The sequence below is a fragment of the Rhizoctonia solani genome, chromosome 4 (assembly GCF_016906535.1).
Source record: "Rhizoctonia solani chromosome 4, complete sequence".
Lineage (NCBI taxonomy): Eukaryota > Fungi > Basidiomycota > Agaricomycetes > Cantharellales > Ceratobasidiaceae > Rhizoctonia > Rhizoctonia solani.
The window spans coordinates 270,423-292,484 of NC_057373.1; the positions used below are offsets into that span (position 1 = coordinate 270,423).

At 47.5% G+C, this 22,062-nt stretch overlaps 3 protein-coding genes across 3 annotated transcripts; all 3 read right to left on the reverse strand.

The window, feature by feature from the left end:
- Positions 1–1,276: 1,276 nt before the first annotated feature.
- On the reverse strand, positions 1,277–6,026 carry RhiXN_00064 (cytochrome P450 family protein; the record flags this gene model as incomplete). The annotated part of the gene is made up of 20 exons (XM_043319883.1): positions 1,277–1,480; positions 1,536–1,661; positions 1,731–2,216; positions 2,270–2,562; positions 2,614–3,190; positions 3,667–3,741; positions 3,796–3,863; positions 3,914–3,975; positions 4,026–4,250; positions 4,303–4,476; positions 4,531–4,563; positions 4,616–4,667; positions 4,718–4,956; positions 5,012–5,175; positions 5,223–5,236; positions 5,375–5,414; positions 5,464–5,489; positions 5,553–5,596; positions 5,660–5,751; positions 5,811–6,026. 20 exons carry the CDS (start codon positions 6,024–6,026, stop codon positions 1,277–1,279), a joined length of 3,210 nt encoding a protein of 1,069 aa, XP_043178895.1.
- A 677-nt stretch (positions 6,027–6,703) lies between these two features.
- On the reverse strand, positions 6,704–9,978 carry RhiXN_00065 (cuticle-degrading protease; the record flags this gene model as incomplete). The annotated part of the gene is made up of 11 exons (XM_043319884.1): positions 6,704–6,854; positions 6,907–7,303; positions 7,355–7,423; positions 7,477–7,510; positions 7,568–7,630; positions 7,681–7,783; positions 7,833–8,033; positions 8,089–8,274; positions 9,350–9,489; positions 9,540–9,665; positions 9,715–9,978. 11 exons carry the CDS (start codon positions 9,976–9,978, stop codon positions 6,704–6,706), a joined length of 1,734 nt encoding a protein of 577 aa, XP_043178896.1.
- Positions 9,979–14,537: 4,559 nt separating this feature from the next.
- On the reverse strand, positions 14,538–18,267 carry RhiXN_00066 (Pyridoxal-dependent decarboxylase conserved domain; the record flags this gene model as incomplete). Its single annotated transcript, XM_043319885.1, has 9 exons — positions 14,538–15,267; positions 15,321–15,616; positions 15,667–16,218; positions 16,268–16,911; positions 16,966–17,075; positions 17,129–17,371; positions 17,424–17,593; positions 17,651–17,845; positions 17,902–18,267. The coding sequence occupies 9 exons, from the start codon at positions 18,265–18,267 to the stop codon at positions 14,538–14,540; spliced, it is 3,306 nt and encodes a 1,101-aa protein (XP_043178897.1).
- Positions 18,268–22,062: the final 3,795 nt, after the last annotated feature.

Here is a 22,062-nt window from a genome sequence, read left to right on the forward strand (position 1 = left end):
GCATTTCTAGCAGCTTTTCCGCCTCCACACCCGCCTCACTTGACTACCATACTTCTTGATCGCAGATTGAACGTTCGGGTGTTTGTGGCGCTAGACATTGCGTTCAGCCTTGTGACAGGGAGGGCCACATTTTGCAAGTGAGTTTATTGACCGATTATTATCTTGAGTTTGATAGGTTGACATGGGTGAACGAAAGGTACGATGTCCCATGGAACTTACGCGAATCGCTGTGTAGCCACCTATTCTTCGAAGGTGAAGACCACGGTTTACGATGGCTCTATGGGATTCCGGACCAATATGCGATTATCTTTGCATACATGAACAAATTACGTGAAGGTGGTAACCCCACTGAAGAACTAGTTCGGCAAATTGAGGAAAATATCAGTAACATCACGATTATGCCAGCTTGCACCAGGGACCCCGCTTTGAGAGTGGGGAGGATGGCTGTACAAGAATGTTGGCGCGACACTATGTTTTTGTACCTTTACATGGTACGTTTTACCCAGCTTGTTCGATTCATAGAGCTCGGTTTAATTAAATGAGTCTTCAGGCACTTTGTGGTGCACCATCCACAGATCCAAGGGTCAAAAAAACAGTTCGATCATTTATAAGGGTTTTGAAAGGGACTAATCCGCACAGAAACATCGACATGTTTATGGGCATACCAATGGTTATTGTACGTGTTAGTGATCTTCATGGTACATACCCTAATATCCAGGTTTCAAGGCGGGAATTGCTAGTACTAAATCATCCCAACGACAACTGATCTGTTCTCGGCTCTTACAGCTGCCCGACTGGACTCGGCCCAACACGGTTGGGAGTGATTTATGGAGGATCCTCCAAGAAGTATGGACCCAGACAAATTTGGAGTGTAGAGGTTCAAGATGGGATGACCTCAGGCAGGCGTGTAACAAGGTCACTGGCCTGTAAATCTCTGCATTCGCTGGGGTGTGTGTCTTTTATGCATCCATGACTTCATTATACGTACGAAGAATTGTCTCATCTCACATGACGGTTCATGAGGATGGGTTACTTTAGTAGACGCAGATTTATACAGTTCGAAATTTGATCAAGAAACAGAACAAAAAGATCCGCTGTTCCGAATACTTTTATATCCAAATAGTGCCATCGCAGTTGTGATAACCTATCCCTGAGTTTGAATACGTGCGTGCGTATAAGGATAAAATACCAAGCAAATTTAGCATGAAATAAAACCAAACCTCTCCATAGCCACTATTTCAATCGACTCTCATATATAAGATTACATGCCCCTTGATCACCTGCCTGTAACCCTGAAAGTTGCCAGTCTCGAATCTGACCATACAGCTACTCGCCCCTCGTCTCTCGTCCTGGTCCATACATCCTCCAACATTAGCATAAAATTATTTCCGACCGTTCCTGGTTCTGCACATTCTCGAACGCCAAGAATTCTTTGTCGGATTACGTTGCGATCGGATTCCTCGATTGTCGCAAATCCAGCCTATGGTTGGGGTTAGACGCATTGAGTGGGATGTAGAACAATGGAAGAAGCATACCACAACTATAGGGGTGAACAGGAAGGCATCGGGAGTTCGTGCTTGCACAACTCCCCTAACGAGTCTCATGAAGCCCTTTTGAGCGTATACCACACGGGGGTCACATGCATTAGCTTTGCACAAGGCCTACTTGGCGGTGTTAATGGTAAAGCGAAACCCCTAGTGTATGCGCACCATATATAAGTATATATATACCGCACAGCGCCAACATTCCTGCACTACTACTCTCCCAATGCGTAGTAATGGATCGCTGGGTCGACTGGTGGCGAACCGGATTTGTTGTATAGCCTTTTCTATCCATTCAATCAGCTTTGTGTCTTCGCTAGCCCCAGGTGTTTCACGCAGCGAGTTGATCCAAGCGATTAGCATAATAAATTGATCGGGGAATCCATGGAGCCACTGTAGGCCAACTTTATCCTGCATCCGATACATCTGTTCGCACAGCTCGAGCGAAAACGAGACTTTGTACTGGAAGTAAGTTGGTAGACCGGTGGTCACAGTCGTCACGATATCGGTGGTCACGAAATGCCGAAGGTTGAGGTTAGGGTTGAGTAGAATGCTCGAAAGATCGATTGGCTGTCCAAGTGGCTCAATACATGCGCGTCGAAAAATAGGGGCCGCATCATCCAAAGACTGGAAGCAGGTGGCCATACTCTGTGTGACTGTCCGGAGTGAAAATATCTTGGCGCCGGATTAGTGGTTTATCTGCATTCCTAGTAGTTATTTGCTCGTACCTCGAGCATGCTATCTAGTATACGCATCGCATTTTCCCTGTCCAATGCCGGATCGGAGGGGAGAGTGGCCATAAAATGAATGCCGTTTCTTCGTACAGTCAATGCTAGCTTATCTAGAATCGACCTTTCTATACCATCGATTGTCAAGCTCTTTGAGAACTTATTCATCACATTAGCTATTAGGATTGTCCTTATCCGTGTGTCCTCTGATGAAAAGTACTGAATAACTTGGTCCCGCATAGCATCCACCAACTTCAGGGGATCGAAGACCCTGGCAATTGCCCAGCCGGAATCTGCCGATAACATCAGTTTCTGGTTAACGCAGGGCGAGCTTGGAAACGCACAACACTGTAAAACAAAAGGCAACGAATTATCTCGCACGTTCTTATGCAAAGTAGGAGCTAGGCACAGAAGATTCCTAACACCCTCGGGGTCATCATCGTAGTCTTCGTCATCCTCAAGGTTGTTTGCTGTTGAGACTTGTAATGTTAGGTCGGGGGTGGTGGGGACCATCCCACATATTTGTGGCGCAACAACCGTTAGTTCGGCATCCAATGAAGTACATGATGTCTCCATTGACGAGAGACCAGAGCGCAGTTGCGGGGTAGCAGGGGTGATCGAAGGATTAAAGGTGGTGTTGACTATATTCGTAGGCGCTGTTGGATCAAAGAGGGGATAGGTTTCAACCTCACATATCTCAGACGAATCGAAATGGGAAGCTATAGAGTCTCGAGATACTGGCGAAGCAAGTTGAAAAATGGTGCCAGTCTGCGAGAGGCCAGATGAATTACCTCGACGCAAGTGTGACAATGATTTGGGGGTGGCGCGGGGTCCTGGTTTTGTCCTTGTCATTCGATGGTTTTCGGCCTCCGGGTATTCCACATATTCATAGACACAGACTTTTCCAGAATTCTGACATCGCTGGCAATGTGGTTTAGTCTCGTCACACTTCTTTCGGCTATTTATACCACAAACTGTAGGTCCCGGATCAATGCCAGAGGGACAAACGTCATCTACAACTTACCTAGCTTTACATGATGTACATCCCGTGATAGACCTCTGCAGCCTTGTCATTCTGCTTATAAAGAAGTTGGACAAGCACCTGTGGTGGTTGAGAGTAAGTTTGATCTGCAGAAGATTCGAGCCTTTCAAATTCCCTATCATTGTTGTTTCCGTGTTACTCATTTCGGCTTGTTACCTATCGAAACCACATAATTCGGCACAGTTGTATATTTTCTACATCTACGAGTTTACTTGGACCTGCTTGTGTTGTTGATCGCTTCACTTGTAATCAACTATTTATCGTAACTTAAATCAACGCAGGTACAAACACAAATCCACAACAAACAAAACCAGGAACAGATATCTGGTAGTCCCCACCACTAAAGCCTGGAGACCTTCAAGGGGAGTTTGGGGAGCCTCGTAGTTTCACCCCTTTCCTTGGACAGGTACGGGTTCGAAACTCCCGCAATCTTATCCCTTGATGAGCCAAACTCCACGTCAAACATCAATAAGCACGGACTCACCTCCCAAGCGTAATCCTCTCCTGAGGGCTCAAACTTGAAAGACCGGAGGAGTTGGGCGATCATTATCTCTGTGGGGAGTGATTAACGGGAGGAAAAGCGAATTGATCTTGATCCATACTGATCTCCATCACTGCAAATTTAAATCCAATACATGCATAATTCCCGGCTCCAAAAGTTAGACTATTTCCCGTTAATCCCTTGTATAACTCTAACTAGAACAAGAAACTCACATGGGCGAATATATGCTTTGTATACCTGGGTCGCCTAACTGTTCCGACTCGAGCCAGCGCTCGGGCCAGAATTCTCCAGCTCTCTTACCCCATACCTTCTCGTCTCGATTCGAAAAAATTATGCTCAGTGCAAGACGAGTGCCCTTTTTAATAGGCAGACTTGTGATTACTCCAGAAGCGGTGGAGATCGGATAACTAAGTGGCACTACGGTGTCTTCTTCACACCTGTGTCACGCCCTAGTTGGAAAACTTCCATTAAGAAATGAAGTGGGCTCACATGCGTCCGAGGTATGAAGCAGGTGGGTAGAGACGCAGAGCCTCTTTAACTACCGCATCAAGGTAGGATAGGTCTAATACATTGTCTTCCCCGCACTCCAACACCTCGCCCCTGAGTTTTTCTTGAATCTCAAGGTTATTTGAAAGGATATCAAGAATCCTTGCAATCATGGAACTACCCAGATGATGAGTAAATACTGACGAAATGAAGTAACGAGGTACGACTTACCTTGTAGTTTCGTGACCCGCAAAGATTAATATGCTTTCAAAATCTAAGTTTTTCTTGTCACATGGCGAGGAAATTACGAACATACTTCATATGTCCAACCATCGCATCCCTATCCATCCCTTCCTGATTGGCCTTCACTAATAGCCTCATCATTATACGTCTCCATATGGATAATAATATTATTTACTTAGCTGAGTCAAGATGTCCTTTCCTCTTCCAGTTACGGATTCTAAATCAGTGCCTTTAGTTAGCATATCTTGTCTTGTACGTAGAATTTTCTCCGCTTGTTCGTTCTGAAGACTAGTGGCCTTCAATACTTGGCGCAGTAGTGGAATTCGTACGTAAGAGAGCGCTTTGCGGGTGACAGGTAGTCGGACAAAGTATGGGTAAATAGGAATGAAAGGCACCAGCTTGGAGAGCAGTTGGCTAGGCGTGTTGGTCAACAACACGCATTAAATTAAAGATAAAAGAAACCACTCACCCTACGCTTTTGATTGCCGTACTGTATTCATTTTTTTCTCCGTTGAATGAGCTGAAGGAATATCCTAAGCCTGCCTCGCCGATGAGCTCCAATGCAGCGGCGGTAGTCCACGGGATTATGTCAATGACACCAGTTGAAAGAGATTTGTCGATCGCATTGCATGTCTATGTAAGGTCAGTATGGGCATCAATATTGGAATGCAAAGGCGTACCTGTTTGGCGACGTCTGTGAATATTGGGAACTATGGGTCACGCGTAAACATTATGACATCATCATATGATTTGGGCGAATGAAGAACGAATATCTACCACTTCGTAGGCGAATGTCAACCTTGGTCCAGGGGAACATAAAAGGAGCGCTTACATTCCTGAAGATGCTGTCCCGTGAATACTGGGTTCAGTAACTATTATAGTAGTGTTAGCTACAATGGTTACGTTTAAAGAAGACCTTACTTTGCGTTGTTGTCGGTGTTCTTCGCCTAAAAAACACTGGTGTAAGATATGGAGGCAATTAAAATCGCCGAAGCAAATAATAATAATACCTCTCAGTCCCGCCAACCCTCCCCCAAATAATGATCGAACCATTCTTCACGTCGCGAGATCCAACGAATGAGCATTATTCTAGAGCAAATTCCATGTAGTGACTTACAACGCCCCACCCTTGTTTCTTTCAAATTTTGACCTCTCCTTGATTAGAACGGTGTGTATCAAAGCAGGGTCAAACGAAAGTATAAATTGTTCCTATTACATATCACATCAGTATTCACAAAGCCACCAGAAGCAGCACCACCAAAACGCACACCCATGACCCCTGTCATCCGAACGGTTGGGCCATACGCTTTCAACACATTCTCTTGAAACTCGAAGCCGTTCAATCCAAACATGTTCTTAAAATGCCCGGTCACATAGCTTGTTGGAGGGGGACCAGGCAAAGGAACGAGCCGGCGTTGGCGGTACCAACGAAGAACTAAGAGTACGAGTACCCCAGAAATAAAATATAGAGTAGAAAGTAGCATTATCAGATGGTGGCGGGATGATTGTGAGGTACGAGGGGTTATGTATATACATCAAGTAGCTTGATCGGGGTTTCCGGGAAGAGAAGAGGCTGTACGTAGTGCCACTCTAGGTTCGTGCATAACCAGCTACATCATTAACGGTTGGCAGTATGTACGCTAAGTATTATTGCTAGTACGATGATTGCTAGCTTACTGAAAATATTTAAGATATTGAACCAGTTGCGGTTGTATCGAAGGCAACCATGCATCATTAATATTACCATAAACCAGAGTAAATGAGAGTCACGTGGTGCGCTTTTTTTGATACACGTCCATATATAAACATGGGAGCTACATGCGAACTAGGCAAACCGCTCACTCACGTGGTGCGCAATCATCGGTTCGAAGGCTGCAGCAAACTGAGTTTACAACTTGAGGACAGTGAGCCAATTCATTTGAAGACTGATTGGGCGAAAAATAACATAACAGGACTCTTGATCTTGTGAAAGAAAGGAGGGAGGATGCACAAAGTTTACGCTAAGATACTTTAAAGTTTGGTAATCTTGAGAGATATTCGCGCCGCTTGCAATTTCTATCAACTAAGCCAACCGACTGAGTACAAGCAAATGTATTCTTTCATTGTTAGCTAATCATCCATAAAAGTTCATTTATTCACGCATATATATCCCGCCAGTTGTTCACCACTTGGTCGCGAGCAAGTTGGTAGTTCCGGAAGGTGCTCCGGTCACAACGGCACGAGCGTGAGACTTGAGATCGGCCGAAAGCTCAGCGGGCGACTTGTTTCCATAGTCCCCAATCGCGACGGCCAACACACCTGCAACGAAGGGTCTGGTGTCTTTTGTCAGTCTACCATTACTTGTATTTCAATTCGAGTACGTACGTCGCCATCGAAGTTCCGCTGATCGTGTTGGTCGCGGTGGTGCTACCGATCCAGGCGCTCAAAACATTCACTCCGAGTGCCCATGCATCCAAAACTCGGCCGTAGTTCGAGAAAGATGCCTTCCTGTTGCTCGAGTCGACCGCACCGATTGTGTTAGCAGCCGCAACGCGGGCGGGACTAGTGTTCGCAGCATCAACGTTAGAGTTGCCGGCGGCGACAGTGAAGTGAATTCCTTTTCCAATCGCGGTGGTGATAGCAGAGTCGAGAGCAGAGTTAGCTGATCCGCCAAGCGAGAGTGTGGCAATTGAAGGGCGACCGGAGGAGGCAGCAGATGTAACAACGTAGTTAACCCCGGAAATAATGTCAGAGTATGCGCCAGAACCAGCATCAGACAAGACTAAAGCCATGATTAATATGGGTAATTGGAGCAATCATGGTGGCTTCTCACCCTTGACAGCAATAACATTAGCAGAGGTAGCAACACCGTAGGTATTTCCGACAGCAGTAGCAGCAGTGTCTACCCATTCTACTGTTAGCAGTAGGATAGTATTATAGGTTATTGGTGCTCACGAGTGCCATGGCCGTTTCCATCAGCGTTAGCGTACTAGTCGGATTTGATTAGACCGGATGTCAAAACGCGTGCAATAGTGCCCCAACTCACTCCACCATAAGTAGCGCCCCAGCGAGCACGGCCGCCGAAGCTGCTGTGTGCAGTGTAGATACCCTGTATTTTATTTTGAGCTTGCTCTAATAAGTGGTATATATAGTGCTCACAGTGTCAACGCCGTAAACATCTACACCGGATCCGTTGGCTCGCTTAGACAATTGACCAACGGGTTCAACGGCTGTCCTAACTTCGCCCACGGTCTCAGCGACCCTATATCATAGTTCAACTACGCCCTACATACTCAAATCACATCACTCACTCGTATTGGATCGTAAATATTCCATCCTCGAGGATGTATTCTACATCACTTGATTGGCGTACATAGTCAAGATCCTTGCCCTTGAGCTCGGCAGCATAGCCGTGGAAGACCTGCTCGTACTTGTACTCGATCTTGGAGTCGGAAGTGCTAGAGAGCAATTTGGCAATGTGGGAGTCTTTGGACACACCGTCCTTAAGTTTGCTAAAGTAAAGCGTGGGTTAGGCAGTCGTGACAAGGTTGCACTGACGTAACATACATGATGTAGGAGTTAGCCTTGACTGGGCCAGCATGTTTGCTGACAGGTACGTTAACGGTAGGGGCAGCGAAGGCCGTCAAGAGAGCAGAAAAAGCGGCAGCGGTGAGGAAAACGGCGCGCATGATGACAGTGATAGTAGAAGGATTGAGAATGTATGAGAGAGAGTTGAAGGTTAGAGAACGGTAGCTAGACTGCGTCAGCTGTTGTGCTCACTGCTACCTTATCAAGGTATTATATACCTAGTCCTTTGAGGTCAAGAGCGTCTGTACAGTCTTGAAAGATTATAACGCCATAGACGATACGCATGGGCCTTAGTCTGTTCTCATGAGCCGAAGTACGCGTCCCGCATGGGCATATAGTCGGCGAGAAGCGTATCAATAGATTAATGTTCACCTAAGTTGGTCATGAACGGCATAAATGCACGAGGTTACCCAGCTGGACCTGTCCGCTTACTTGAATGACGGTCGAGGAACGCCCTATCGCGTGATCGATCAGAATGGATCGAAGCTGGAAGATACTTGTACCCTCACGGTTACTCCGATTATCCAAGCCCCTTTACCTAATAAGGTTTGTGATCGCCGATGGGGGAACTTTCAGAGTCAAGAAAATGCCGGACTTCCTCTTGTACGGTTGCCTAAAACAGTTCGCTGGGGTGTGGATGCGACCTTGTGTCGTGATACGATAATCTAGTATCATGATTAATCGGGAAATCTAGAGAAGATTATATTAATGCCACTGCATATATATGCCTTACCCGACCGTAATGAATCTTGGCAGCTCGGCGACCATAATTACTGGAAAGTGATCATCAGTTTATTCCCCTGTCCTTGGCTAGTTAAAATATTCGGGCGCCTCATATACTGGGAGGGTACTTCACTTTCGTGGCCACATGCTTGAACTATCTTTAGCTAGCTGCCAGTGCTGAAATATATTGCTCAACTATAGTTATTGGCTGCATTCAAGCGATTGTTAATGTTGGATTATGATGGGGCAGCCCAGCGGTGGTATGAAGCGGCCGCATATTAGCTGCATAGAAATAATAGGGCAGTGTTATTGGCTTAATAGTCGCAGAGCTCGATCATGAATTTGACGTTCTGTTATTCTATACTATCAAAACATGAGATATAATACTGTGATAAGAAAACATCTCACTATATCTAAATTTGATGTCATAATACTACTCTTCTTTATGAGCGGCTAAACGCCAGCTATGTACAAAGACGCCAGTCTTAGATTAGACCAAGTTGTCGGTTGACCTGACTCGTTGATCGAGCCCCAGATGGCCTCCAACATTCGAATAAATTGATTCCCGGTGGTGCCCCTTCGTGAGCATTCTGGCAAGGCTAACATGCGCCTTCTAAGTAGCTCCTGGTCATGTGGATGACGGGTAGCGATTCCTAGCTGTTTAGATACGTGAGAGCTGGGATAAAAACCAGCTCCGGACAACTTACAACTGGAAGAGGAAGAATCAAGAACGAGTCTGGGGTTCTCCCTGGGTTGGCTCTCAGAAACATATCCATAAATGTAGCATGAGCATCAACAACCCGAACATCATGAGAATTAGCACCGCACAATCCCTGCCCGGATAGATTTAGCATGGTACATGATTTGGGTGGATAAACTGACCATGTATAGGTAGATATATGCCACTTGCCGCCAACACTCCTGTACAACCAGCCTTCCGAAATCTAGGTTGGAATCATCAGGAGCTGAAACAACTGTCTCGACGCTACTGATACCAGCTTCAAGCTCTTTGATTATCCTGTGATCCACGTTCGATCCAAAATCTTCTAGTAGTCCATTCATCCGAGCTAGTATTATAGCCAACCTGTCCGGAATGCCATACACCCAACGCATACCGGGGCTATTTTCGATATCTATTCCGGGCATGATCGCGGTCTCGTATCGAAAATTCATCGGCCGGTTGATTACAGCGCCGAGAAGAACATCAAGCATCGCATAGTATCGAACGTTAATATTGGTTTGGGTTAGTAAGGCCGGAAGATTGGCTGGCCTATCTTGGCTATCTGGGCAGGCGCGTCGAAATATCGGGGCAACAAGTTGTATTACTTTCACTAACTTGGACAAGGGTGCTATTTTCAGTGCAATAGATATGAACTAGTTGAGAACAGTAAATCCGCGACGTGCCAATATCCCAAAAATGATTAACCGTACCTCATAAGTATTGCCTATAGACAAAAGCGCCTTAGTTCTATCCGCTTCACGATTATTCCCAAATTTGGAGATGACTGTAGTGACAGTAGAATGCATATGAGATTCCAGCGTCTCAAAATCCTGCAAAGTACATTCAGTTGATCCAACCGCGGATACAACTATGTTCGACAATTTAAACATTCTCCAGCGTGATTCTGGCCCTATAGAATATTCACTAAGAATATACATCTTAGCTTCTGGTATGATCCTTGCCGGCTCAAATAAAAACTGCTGCATCCACAAGGCGTCTGTGAAGAGTCTTCGATTTAGCTTTAAATTGGCGGAAAAAAGGAAAGAACTCTTACAGCTTTGTAGGACAAATGGTAGTGAGTTGCTCTCGACATTCTTATCCAACACCAATGTGCCGCAGAGTCTTGTATCCATATTCTCCATATCATTTGAACCCTTGATACCATGTGCTTGCACAGGAGGCGAGGGGATGCGAAAAAGATGATCCTCAAAGCTAGGAGACGGCGGGGCAGGTCCCAGCGGAGTGCCATGCCTCACATGCATACCACTTACACCCCCAAATATCTTGTCTCCAGGTCTGGCCAGACTGAGCAAGGCATCAAATAGGCTCGCTTGCCCTGGGGTCATAGATTTGCGAATATCTCTCTTGGAATATACAGATGTGGGTGAGACTTTGTCTGAACAACCTGTGATAGTTGACCGATAGGGAGCTGTTGGTGCTTGCCGGGGAATCACGTTAGGATGAACAAATTGCCGAAGATTATAATTGGTTGTTAACGCAGAATCCAAGCCTAGATGACCATAGTCCTGAGAGCTCAATGGCTTTGAAACAGTAGCGTTAGCCCATTCCAAGGGTGTTGATGGACTACTTGTTGGAATATTTTCTACAATGGAACGCTCCGGATAATACCCAACTGGGACTGATATAGAGGTCAAATCGACATTCCCTATGCGAGATGTTGGGGGAGAAAAGAGAGGCTTCTGGATGTCTTTTCCGCTAGCAGGGCAACCTCCAGATCCCACACCAGTCCCGGTGCAATAATGATATACAGGTCGAGCGTTGTGGCATTTCCTTTGTCTAGTGGCATGAGATAAGCGTTTAAAGTGTTGATATTATGTAAATGATTGAACCTAGCTATACAAGTCGTGCAGTTGTCTGTTGTACAAGCGCAGTACATGGTCTTGTAACTCGGGAAACATGGTCGCTGACAACCTTGGCCTGTTGTCAACCACGTGGTATTGATTTGTAATCGGGACTGAGGCAGGATAGCGATATCAAAGGCACCAGAGAGATATTTTGTTTATCTCCTATTTCATTGGGTCGGAATGTGGATAGCAATTTTCTAGCATTTACTCCACAGTCATGTAAACTTCCCCTTTATATACCTATCTTCCGCCTAACCTTGTCTAGATGCCCAATAGATTCTTCTTACTGTCTTCGAACCGCTAAAGATAGTGGACGAAACAAAAACAAGTCCTGATCAATGAGCTTACCTTTCCGGCCTCATGCTCATGAATATTCTTAATCTCACAAATAATGATCTCGTTGGCTAGATCATGGGTAGTGAAGGAGCGACTTGAACGAATGATTGGGTTACTGGTCAAGGAGATATCGATTGGTCTAATGGGGTACACGACTCGAAACAATCAATTCCTTGCGAGTGAGGTGGAAAGACAGCAAACAAACTTGGTGTTGGATAATACACCAGAGGCACGTACTCTAAATCTAGAAGATCATATGTTAATCCGTGATTGTATATGCTGGGCATCCTGGCATACTCTTCGCCACTATCTACGATCCTTTATATTCTCCCGTTCGCGACTCCTGTGCTTTTGGCTGCTTGCCCACCGCCACATCCACCCTATATAACGAGTTTATTATGCAATTCTAGACCAAACACCAGATTTTTTGCAGCGGTTGACATTGCGCTTATCGTTGCAACAGGAAGGCAAACATTTTGCAAGTGAGTTGACTAGCTTGGTGAATTCTTGTTTGACTCCCGAATCTCGTCGAACGTAAGGTACCACGTCACATGGGGCTAGCTATGCGAAGTTCTGAAGAAAGCAAATAAGGCTACGGGCTACGGTGACTATGCGGAATTCCAGACGAGTATATAATGCTGTTCGCATACATAAACGAGCTGCGAGAAGACGGAAATATCACCGAAGACATGATTCAATAAATTGAAGAACGTATTATTAACATGAGAATTGTACTAGCTGAAAGTAAAGATCCTGTACTGAGAATAGGAAAGGTACTTGTTCAAGAATGTTAGCGCGAAGTTGTGCATATTTACCTCTACATGGTTCGTTATTATCGTTTCTCTCAACTTTTAGGTCCCAGGTTGATCGAACAATATTTTTAGGGATTCTGCGGCCCCCATGCTACCGACACACGAATTAAACGATCTGTGCGGTCGATTGTAAGATTATTGGACAAGACGAATACTCACAGAGACACTGATACCTTTGCGGCGATGCCGATGATCATTGTACGTCCTGACACTGTCGTTGGAACTTGTGCTAACAGGAAGACATCCAGGCGGGAGCAACGAGTATCAAATTATCCCACCGACGAGTCATTTAGTCTAAATTCAATATAGGTAATTCAACTTATCGCTTCTAAACCATGCTCGCTTTCTCTCTCTGATATTTTGGCTTTTGAGTTATGCCGCGTTACCCCGGGCGCTCACTCTAGTAAACCACAATGATCATTAGCAAATTTTCAGCGGCGCATACACCTATCGTAATTCATCTCAGTGTTGAGATAATTAGGCTAGCTTATAGAAGACGTGACTGTTGGCGGTCCGTCGTGCTCGCCCGAGATAAGAGTTAACAAGAGTCAATCACGTGGAACGCCACCGCAAGCGCCGTCAGCGCATATGACATGTGTTGCCAAGATATGTCCGCTCACTGCCATGTTACTATAACCCTGCAGGTCGGGAGGCTAGACATGATCGGCACATGGTGGGTCTAATATGCATATTGCTAGCGCTCGAGCACAGCTTATACTTGATAGGAGCTCGATTACCTAGTCAATGTGCGCTACCATATGGTGCCAGGCTTAAAGTGCTGGTGTTGTTCTGTATATTGGCCTTAGTATAAAATTTAGCATGGTGGGCATGAACTAAAGTGTCCAAGGCAGTGTGGTGTATGTAAAATCGAGCCCTTGATCTAACTACAATCTTAGTAAAAGTGTATCTCAGGCACGCATGTCGTGTGTGCAACTCCTGTTTAAGGGACGCAAAAAACGCATAGCCACGTCCAATGATGGTGCTGTGCAAATCAATATCGGATATGAGATCAACATGATTGGAGTAGCTGATACTTCTACCGCCGGCATTGCTATTCCGGCTAGACATGAGCAAGCAGTTAAGGAGCCTGGCTCTGGGTGGGCACGCGAGCCCGCATCTCCGCGCCAGATATATGCCATGTTCTAATCGCGGTGCACCCGAACTGCCCGCCCAAGCGCTCGGACCTAAAGCTTGAATATAGGTCTTGAGTTCAGTCCTATAAGCAGGTAAGCAAGGATGACGAAAAATAGCGGGAGTGGAGACGGGAAAACTGTTCCGATAATCGGGCAAGCTTTAAATTAATTTGATGAGGTCCTATGTAACCCTTTTCATAAATGTATAGCTTGCTCAAGCATCAAGTTGCTAGCGGATAGGGGATAATGGCATAATAACCTATACCAAATCCATGAGAAATGAGAAGCTAGGGAGAGGAAAAATACACTTCATGAAATGATCCCCAGCGCTAACTAGAGAAATATGTTAGTAACTTGGAGCTGGTTCAAATTTTACCTATTCTACCTTGCATCTATTTCGATATAGCATCTCTCATATTCTAGTTTATCATAAGCTTTAAGCATCACCTCTGTTTTACACGAATGCAAAGTTTTCTGGGTGAGCCTATTACCCCTCGCAAATCAAATGAAAGAGTATATGCGCGTCGAACCAAGCATAACAAACAATCAAACTACATTAAGGATAACACATTTCAATTCATTTGTATGATTCCAACTACAGAAATTTCTAGACTACTAGAGATAGCCATAAATAGAGGGAAGGTTCACCCAAAAAGAGGTTGAAAATGGCATGCGAGGCGAGATGCTCTCTAGAAAGCGAATGTTCGATAGCGAGCAGCATCGGAGACGTGGGAGGCATGGGAGACATATCAGGACGTGAGGAACGTGAGACATAAGCGAGTGTAACATAAGAGCTAATGATACAGTAGTCCAGTTAATATATCCAAAGAAAGTTTATCTAGAATGAAATATACGTGGCCGAGACCAACGCAATCAAAGCTACCATGGCGAATACAAACACATCGAAGCCAGTCTTGACTATTGGAGCCATTAATGCATGGTGATCAATATTGACCACCCGGGGCTTATTGGCAAGTGGCTTGGGTGAAGGGCGTTGAGGTGAAATGTTGGCACGAGCTGCATCGAGGCGCTCAGCGAGAGACATTCGGCTTACGTCCTTCTTCTTGGGGCGTTCGACGCCTTTCGGTAGCGGGTTCATGTTCAAATCAACAGAGTCCGTATAGACCATGGAGCCAAGCTTGATAGTTCCGCTCGCGATCGGCGAAACGGATGCGTATGCCTCAGTGAGGCCAGGTCCGGACTTCTCGCGAGCATGTGGGTCCCTAAACACGGTGATCTTCTGTTCGGCACCAGACTTGAAGAAAGCAGGAGTATGGGGAGGAAGGACAGGAAGGACGACGCTCTCGCGAAGGCGATCCATGCGTACAATCACACCATGAGCGAGGTCGTCTTCCGAGATCGACCCTTCGGTCAGATCAAGCGACACCTGGTCCGAAGTCAGTTGCACGTTCTTCGACGCGACGAGGATATGCTCGATGTGTTGCTGAGTGGGAGTGCCGTAGAGATAGAAGTACATCTCGTCGGAGTAGGAGAGGTCAAGGTACTTGGAATCCAGTCGCTTGTTCTTAATTACTTGAATATTGGAAGCCTCGAATGAAGAGCCAAACCTGTATCCGAGTCAGTAATGACGTCATATAATAAACGAGGAATGACAACATACGAAAGCTCGACTCCATTATCTGACCTCTTGTGCAGGACAGCCTTGAACGAACCAGCCAAGATACTCGTCAACTCCACGGGAGAGGCTGTCGAAAGCATGAACACTGCAGACGGGTCTTCAGCCTTCGCTTCCCGGTACCTCTCCATCACATCCAACGGCACATCGCACGACACAATCAGCTGATGCCGGTAGTTCGCATGGTTAAACATCGGCAGCATCGTCAGGTACATCTTGTCAGTCCCTTGCACAACAAACTTGTAGTCTGCTGCAGTCACAGTGTTCCTGAAGATACACGTCTAATCTTCACGTTAGCTTCTCTCCCAGGACACCCGCCCACGCCGCTCACCTTGATCTCCTCGTGCGCGATCCGCTTGAACGCATCCGTCACGCTCTTCGTAAAGTTCGCCACAGTCGGGAACGGACTCATCACGCAGTTCACAAGTATGTCCAGGTCCTGCTCCCCGACCACTCCCAGCCGCGACTTGAACACCTCCGCGCACACCCCGTACGTCTTCTGGTCCATCTGGCTCGACTGGATGAACAGCGGCTTGTCGTATATGTTGTCTTCCACCTTCGTCACGCTCAGTCGCTCGTAGATCCGAGTGTTCAGGTAGTTCGCCTCCACCACGTCCGAGTTCACCTCGCCGTTCGGAAGCCGGAAGTTGCATGCGAACGCGTTGATCGACAGGTCCGACACCATCTCGTGCAGCAGCGACATCGCCTTGGCGTCTTGCACCAGCTCCTCGTTCGGTCGGTTCACGATCGTGTCTCGGATGTACTCTCGCTGCTTCCGGATCGCGTCCTGTCCCAGCTGCTGGCGCTCAGCAGGGATCGCCTTGAGCGGCACCACGATCAGCGACGAGTCGTCCATGTCCATCGTCGCCCAGTGCGTGTAGATCTGCCATACAAATGAGTATATGCGCGCTCACCAGTCCACATTATCTCACCTTGGTGCAGCTGAACAGCGACTCTCCAAGCAGCGACCCGTACCCGTGCTTGTGCAGCCCGATCATCCGATGCGACAGCCACGCACCCACAGCGCTCGCACCCGGCTTGCTTCCTTCGATCCCGTACACTCCCATGCTCTCCGTCCCGTCCGAGTCCTTGTACACGTTCGGGTTCGTCCACGTCACAAGGTACCGCATCCGCCCGTCCCGGTAGCACAGGCCACCGGCCGGGTACGGGATGTAGCCAGACTTGTGCGGGTCGATGGTGATCGAGTCGGCGAACCGCAGGTACTCGAGCTGAGACCGGGTGTAGTCGCTGAGGGCTTGCTCGGGCACAATCGATCCGTTGGGCTGAGGAACGTCAGGCTCGTGAAGGAACGAGGCGTAGTACCCGCCCCATGCTGCGTCTGCGTGGACGGCAAAGGAGAGACCGAGGGCCTGGTACTTGGACCTGAGCTGGACGACGCCTTTGATGGGGTCGACTGCGCCGTGCTCGGTGGAGCCCATGATGGCGACGACGGCGTATACTGGGGTGCGGGTGATGAGGCACTGGTGGAGCTGCTCGTCGAGCTTGGGGATAGACATGCGCGCATCGATATCGACCGGGACGTCAATGATATGCTCGGAGCCGATACCTGTCACGGCTGAAATGAATGTCAGTTAATTTGAAATTCCGGAACAACTCGGGGTAATCATACCTGCGCCTTTTGGCCACGAGTAATGCTTGGTTGTTCCAACGAAATATTTGCTTGGCTTCAAGGAGAATTTCTCTTCCAATACATCTTTGCCGCATGTTTGGATCAAGTATCTATCGTGTTTGTTAGCAATCGTTTAATAATGTCAATTATGATTGAGACTTACGGCCCAAGAGCAGCACTCAGCGCCCCTGCCGAAATGGCATACTCGTTCTGTAGTCGCTCTGGGATCTCGAAAACCGTTTCAGGCTTGAGGTTCATTAATTCCCAAGCGCTCGCTTCAGAGAACAACTTGGTCTCTCCGTTGCAAAGCTCAATATTGAAATCGTCGCGGATGAAATCGAGCGGCGAGCCTAGCTCCATGGCACAGGCGAGCGAGACTGGGTAGAATTTCATGTTCCTTGCGGCCCTGTGGGGTTTAGTGAGCATATGGACATTTACCCAATTGAGAGTACACCTACCACATAGACTCGAGGTTGGCTACAGAGCCACCGCAGACGATATGCCCCCATGGTTTGGAGCTTTCGGTATTGGAGATATCATACCCCAACATCTGGCACAATTGCAAGCCCACATCGCGCTCGATCACGCTCGTCAGAGGGCTCGACTCGGTGCACACGTTGTTTGGGTTCTGCCAAGAAAGTCATGATTAGTCATCATATTTCAAGGTTGGGGGTTGGGGACTTACGAAGAGAGCCGCTGCGAGATAGCCTAGCATACCAGGGAGAGATGTGTCGCCGTTCATGTGAGCATTGTAGCGGGGGGACCAGAACGGAATCGAATGTTCGGAGAGGGCGCCGACGAGCTGTTTGAGCGCAATATCGAGCTCGGACATCTCCTTCTGAAATACGGCAGAAGCTTGCATTTCGGGTCCAATGAATTTCTAATTGAAACTTAATGAGTCGAGAGTAAGGGATGAGGGGGAAAACGGGCACTTACGGGATCATCGGGCTGGTACGCAAGACGAGCATGCTCGGTGCTGTCCGCAACCGAGTTCAAAAATGTTTTCAAGAAGTTAATATTTTCAGCCTTGGGTCCAAGGAACCAAGCACCGAGACGATCATGTCGGGTGCACGAAGGGCCGAAGACGGAGGAAGTGGAAGTGTTGGAGCTCGATACGTCCGAGTCTGAGCTGAAGCCAGAGAAGGCCTCGCTGACAGGGCTAGAGCGTCCAGAAGATGAGGGACTTGAAGACCGCGTTCTAGTTCGAGGTGTTTGTAACATTGTAGGTGAGGCGAGAGGAGATGGTGCTGGAGGTATGTCAGACAACCTCGTCTTATACCCTCCAATGTGCATAATGACCATGGCCGAGTCAAGATGTGGCCGGAAGAGGCGGTGGTCACAGTAATTGTCACAGCCAATCAGTTAGATGGGTAATTCGTGGAAACCAGAGCTGATGCAATAGTTGGACCTGTGGATCGCCGAATAAGTTACTGAATGAAATGACGAGTCTATCCACCAGACGTATATACCCCACACCCACGCATCCAACTAGCACATCGCCCGTGCGCCACCGTCCTGGCATCATCATGAACTCCGCCGGGTACGATCGTCTCCCCCTCGTCGACATAGAGGTCAGTCAGTGTGGTGGTCAGGTCACGTGCCCCCTTTGGCTGGATACTTGATCTCCGAATAAGGGATGATATCACCAAACCTCTGCCCTGTTGAGCGCCGGTCATCGCCAGAAACTTACTTTGTTGAGCGCCTAGCGCCATGATTCAACTCCGTCGGCTGTGCTGCTTTTCCCCAGTCCGGTCACGTAACGGCCAAGGTAGTAGCGTTGTTTGTGCATCTTGTGGGGCTTCTATTGATGCCAAGTGGCATTCGATCAACGATCCTGTCAGATATATTCATTACTTTCAAATCCGTCCCGCTCCAGTCATCATTTGACCACCGGCGGTTACTAGTGGAGTTAACACACTCGATCACGATCCTTGTTCGTATGATTATGACGCTTTTCAGCGTGATTGTTGGTCATGTGTTGTTTATGGTAGGACACAACGTGCTGCGAACGGGTGACTGCCACCATTCGCCACAGACTGCACAGAATCGGGTCCACGTTCTACGCTATCCTTCATCATTCACACGGACCAATCGATAGCGTGCAAATTGCCTTCCGCAGGTACCAGATATCATTCAGCACCGAGCTCCACCTCCTCCTCCCCGCATTCATGCTCAGATAGCTCTGCGGTAGTATATTTAATACAAATACTCCATGATAACACGGACGATGCTGCAACAGGGCGCTAGGCAAGGCGATGAGATCCCCATTTCGCTCGGCCAGCGTGGAAAGTACACGTATATGGGGTTGGGCTTCTTGCGGTGCGTCCAAACGCGTCGATATATGGTATTGCGTAGTTTGCTCACGAAATGACATGAACTTTGTCATGGGGCTTCAGTATCAGTCTGGATCATCCCCGACATCGATGATGCTGGGTGTTATCGAGCCCGAGCTCGATCCCCAGACCGTTCCAGCACGCACGTATGGCTTTGGACCCCAGAGTCGAAGCCTTGATCACACGCGTCTAAAAATATGACCCGTTTTCGATCGGGATGGTATTGTTCAAGGTTAACCGGGCTCCGACTTTCCGTTCTTCCTCGCTCGTCCCCGAATGTATTGCCTACACACAAAAAATGAACTTGAAATGTTTTCAAATCATTCATTGAACTATGACTTAAGTGGCGGTAGCGGAGCCGAGTCACCCACCAGTACTGCATTCAGGCAACCTTCGCGCAGGAATGAAAGCGAGACCTGCGCAACGGGCGCTTTCCACGCGCTGGGCTGTGAGCTCGACTGAATTAAAGGCGCTTCGATCGCTGGGTTCAGATGAGACACGTGATCTTCCTTCCACCAGGGAGAACCCCTCTTCAATCGACCAAGACTGGAGAGTGGTTGTTCCTGTACGTTAGTCAGAGAGCTGTACCTAGCCTATTGGGCCGAGATACTTGACTCGGTGTTTGTAGCCTTATCTTAATTGGCGCAAGATGTGAATCCATTTGGCGAGCCCAAGCAAAATCCATGGCTGGGTGTCGAGCTATCGATCTCAGCAGCGTGAACACAAAATTTTAGGTGTCTTGAAGCTACATACGTACTCACGGCCATGTTTCTAGCTCGGAGACTGAGAGAGAGCCTGAGGATAGTTTACCATTCAGTCATTACCCGATCTGGAAACCGTTCCGCCCCGTTTCCTATTGCATTCTTTGCTCCCAAATCGAGGGTTCGACAGCCAATGCGAGAAGATAGAAAGAGGTGAGAAGTACGAGAGAGGAGCCAAGTAGGAGCTAAGCGCGTGCTTGATTCGAGACATGCGCTACGAAGTAGTCGCGAAATACCATCATCTAAGAAGACATTGATCGCTCGCTCAAGCAACGAGAGGCGATCGATCTTCGGGATGTTCAGAACTCCGTAACTCGCGAGGTCGAGACGTTCTGAGCCAGTCCCATGCAACGCTTGGCACCTTGTGCCATTAGGATTCGAGGTTGTGAGATTGGGCGGCTGAACAATCGACTCGTAGATAAGGTGTCACAGTCACATATGATGAATCTTCCTTAATCGTGGGGAACGCCCAAGTAATGAGGAATTATCCAGTTTGACGTATATAGCTCCAAGTGTTCTCTGTGTATCGCTCCCTGATGCTTTGCTTAATTAGTAGGGCTCGTCTTATAATATGAATATATGCATCTGAGGTGAGATTGTACGATTGGATGGTAGTCGGACCACGATTTTCATCATGAAAACTGGCCATAGGTGCTCGTACTGATTGTCTGAATACAGTTTTAGTGAGACAGCGAGAATTACATTGAAGAAGACTTCTCTAGTAATACCGCAGGAGCGTTGTTCAATCTAACCAAGTCTCCGGTATTTTTGCGGCTCTTTCCCAAAACTGACTGAACACATTTGTTCAAGGTGTAAATCTTCAGTCTGAAGCATGGCCGTATCATCATCACCTACGCTAGTCTGATTCTATCCTTGCACTACAAATTCAACACGGTCCAAGCTCTAAAAGTACGCAGATGTAACGACAACGGCCGTACATCGTTTTTCTGAGTGATACAAGCCTGGGTTGTGGGGATAAGCTCAACTTCAAACAATTGATTCCAATCTACATGTCCGTTTGCATTTGCTGCACCGTGGCATAGGAAGTTCCCATATCTATATTAACGAATAGCTTTCGGTGCGTTCGGGGACCTGGCTCAGACTTGGACTGCCCGAAATCGCCCCATAATGATAGTACAGAGCTGCGATACTCACTATCTCTTGGCTCTGGTAGGATTGCATCATTTCGCGGAGATCGGAGTCTCGCGGTGTGGTTACTAGAACTGCCCGAAACCTGACGCTACGATATTTCAACTGTTCGGAAGCAAAGCCACTAATATTATATATCTTCATTTGGCAAGATTTAAGGATAAAAGGATTGTGTGATTTCAGGTTATAGTTCAGGTTTATTAACCATAAACCCCGGCAGCCAAGCCCATAAATAAGTTGAGCGCCCAGGGTGTTAGAATGTAAGAACTGAATGCGTCGAGTGATCTCCGGGTCAAGAGACACCATGTAAGCTTAAGGTGCAAACGGCTGAATTCCAGCCGCTACATTCGTGCCGGCCGAAACATTTACAGTACGCCCAGACAGCAGTAAACAACAAAATTCACTACCTGTGCTCAAGATCGTGATCCACGCATAAAGAACCACCTGGATGCACAGTAGTCACCCCAGGAGTCGAGGCTAGAAGTTAATTTCAAATTACGGCGTAATTTGAGTGCCTGTCCAGTGAACGGGGAGTCTTGCCCACCTATCACCAAGACAAGTTGTTCAGTTGCTTCGATGCTGCGAGTAAACAAAGTGCTCTTCCGCCCAGCTCTAGCAGTCCGGCGCAGTACGCAAGCTACGAGCTACGTGTGTCCAGGCATTTACGTATTCCGAAGCTTTGGATTTTGAGTATGAATGGCTTCGATGTCACCGGCGCCGTCAAGCATTCGGAGGCCTCGGCCATGAGGACTTGTTCAAAAGCGTATTATCCGCGCATGAGGGTAAGTGTGTCGAATTGAAATGTTATCTGTTGCGGCAGCTAGATTACTGTTGTCGTAACCTGCGCAACTCGT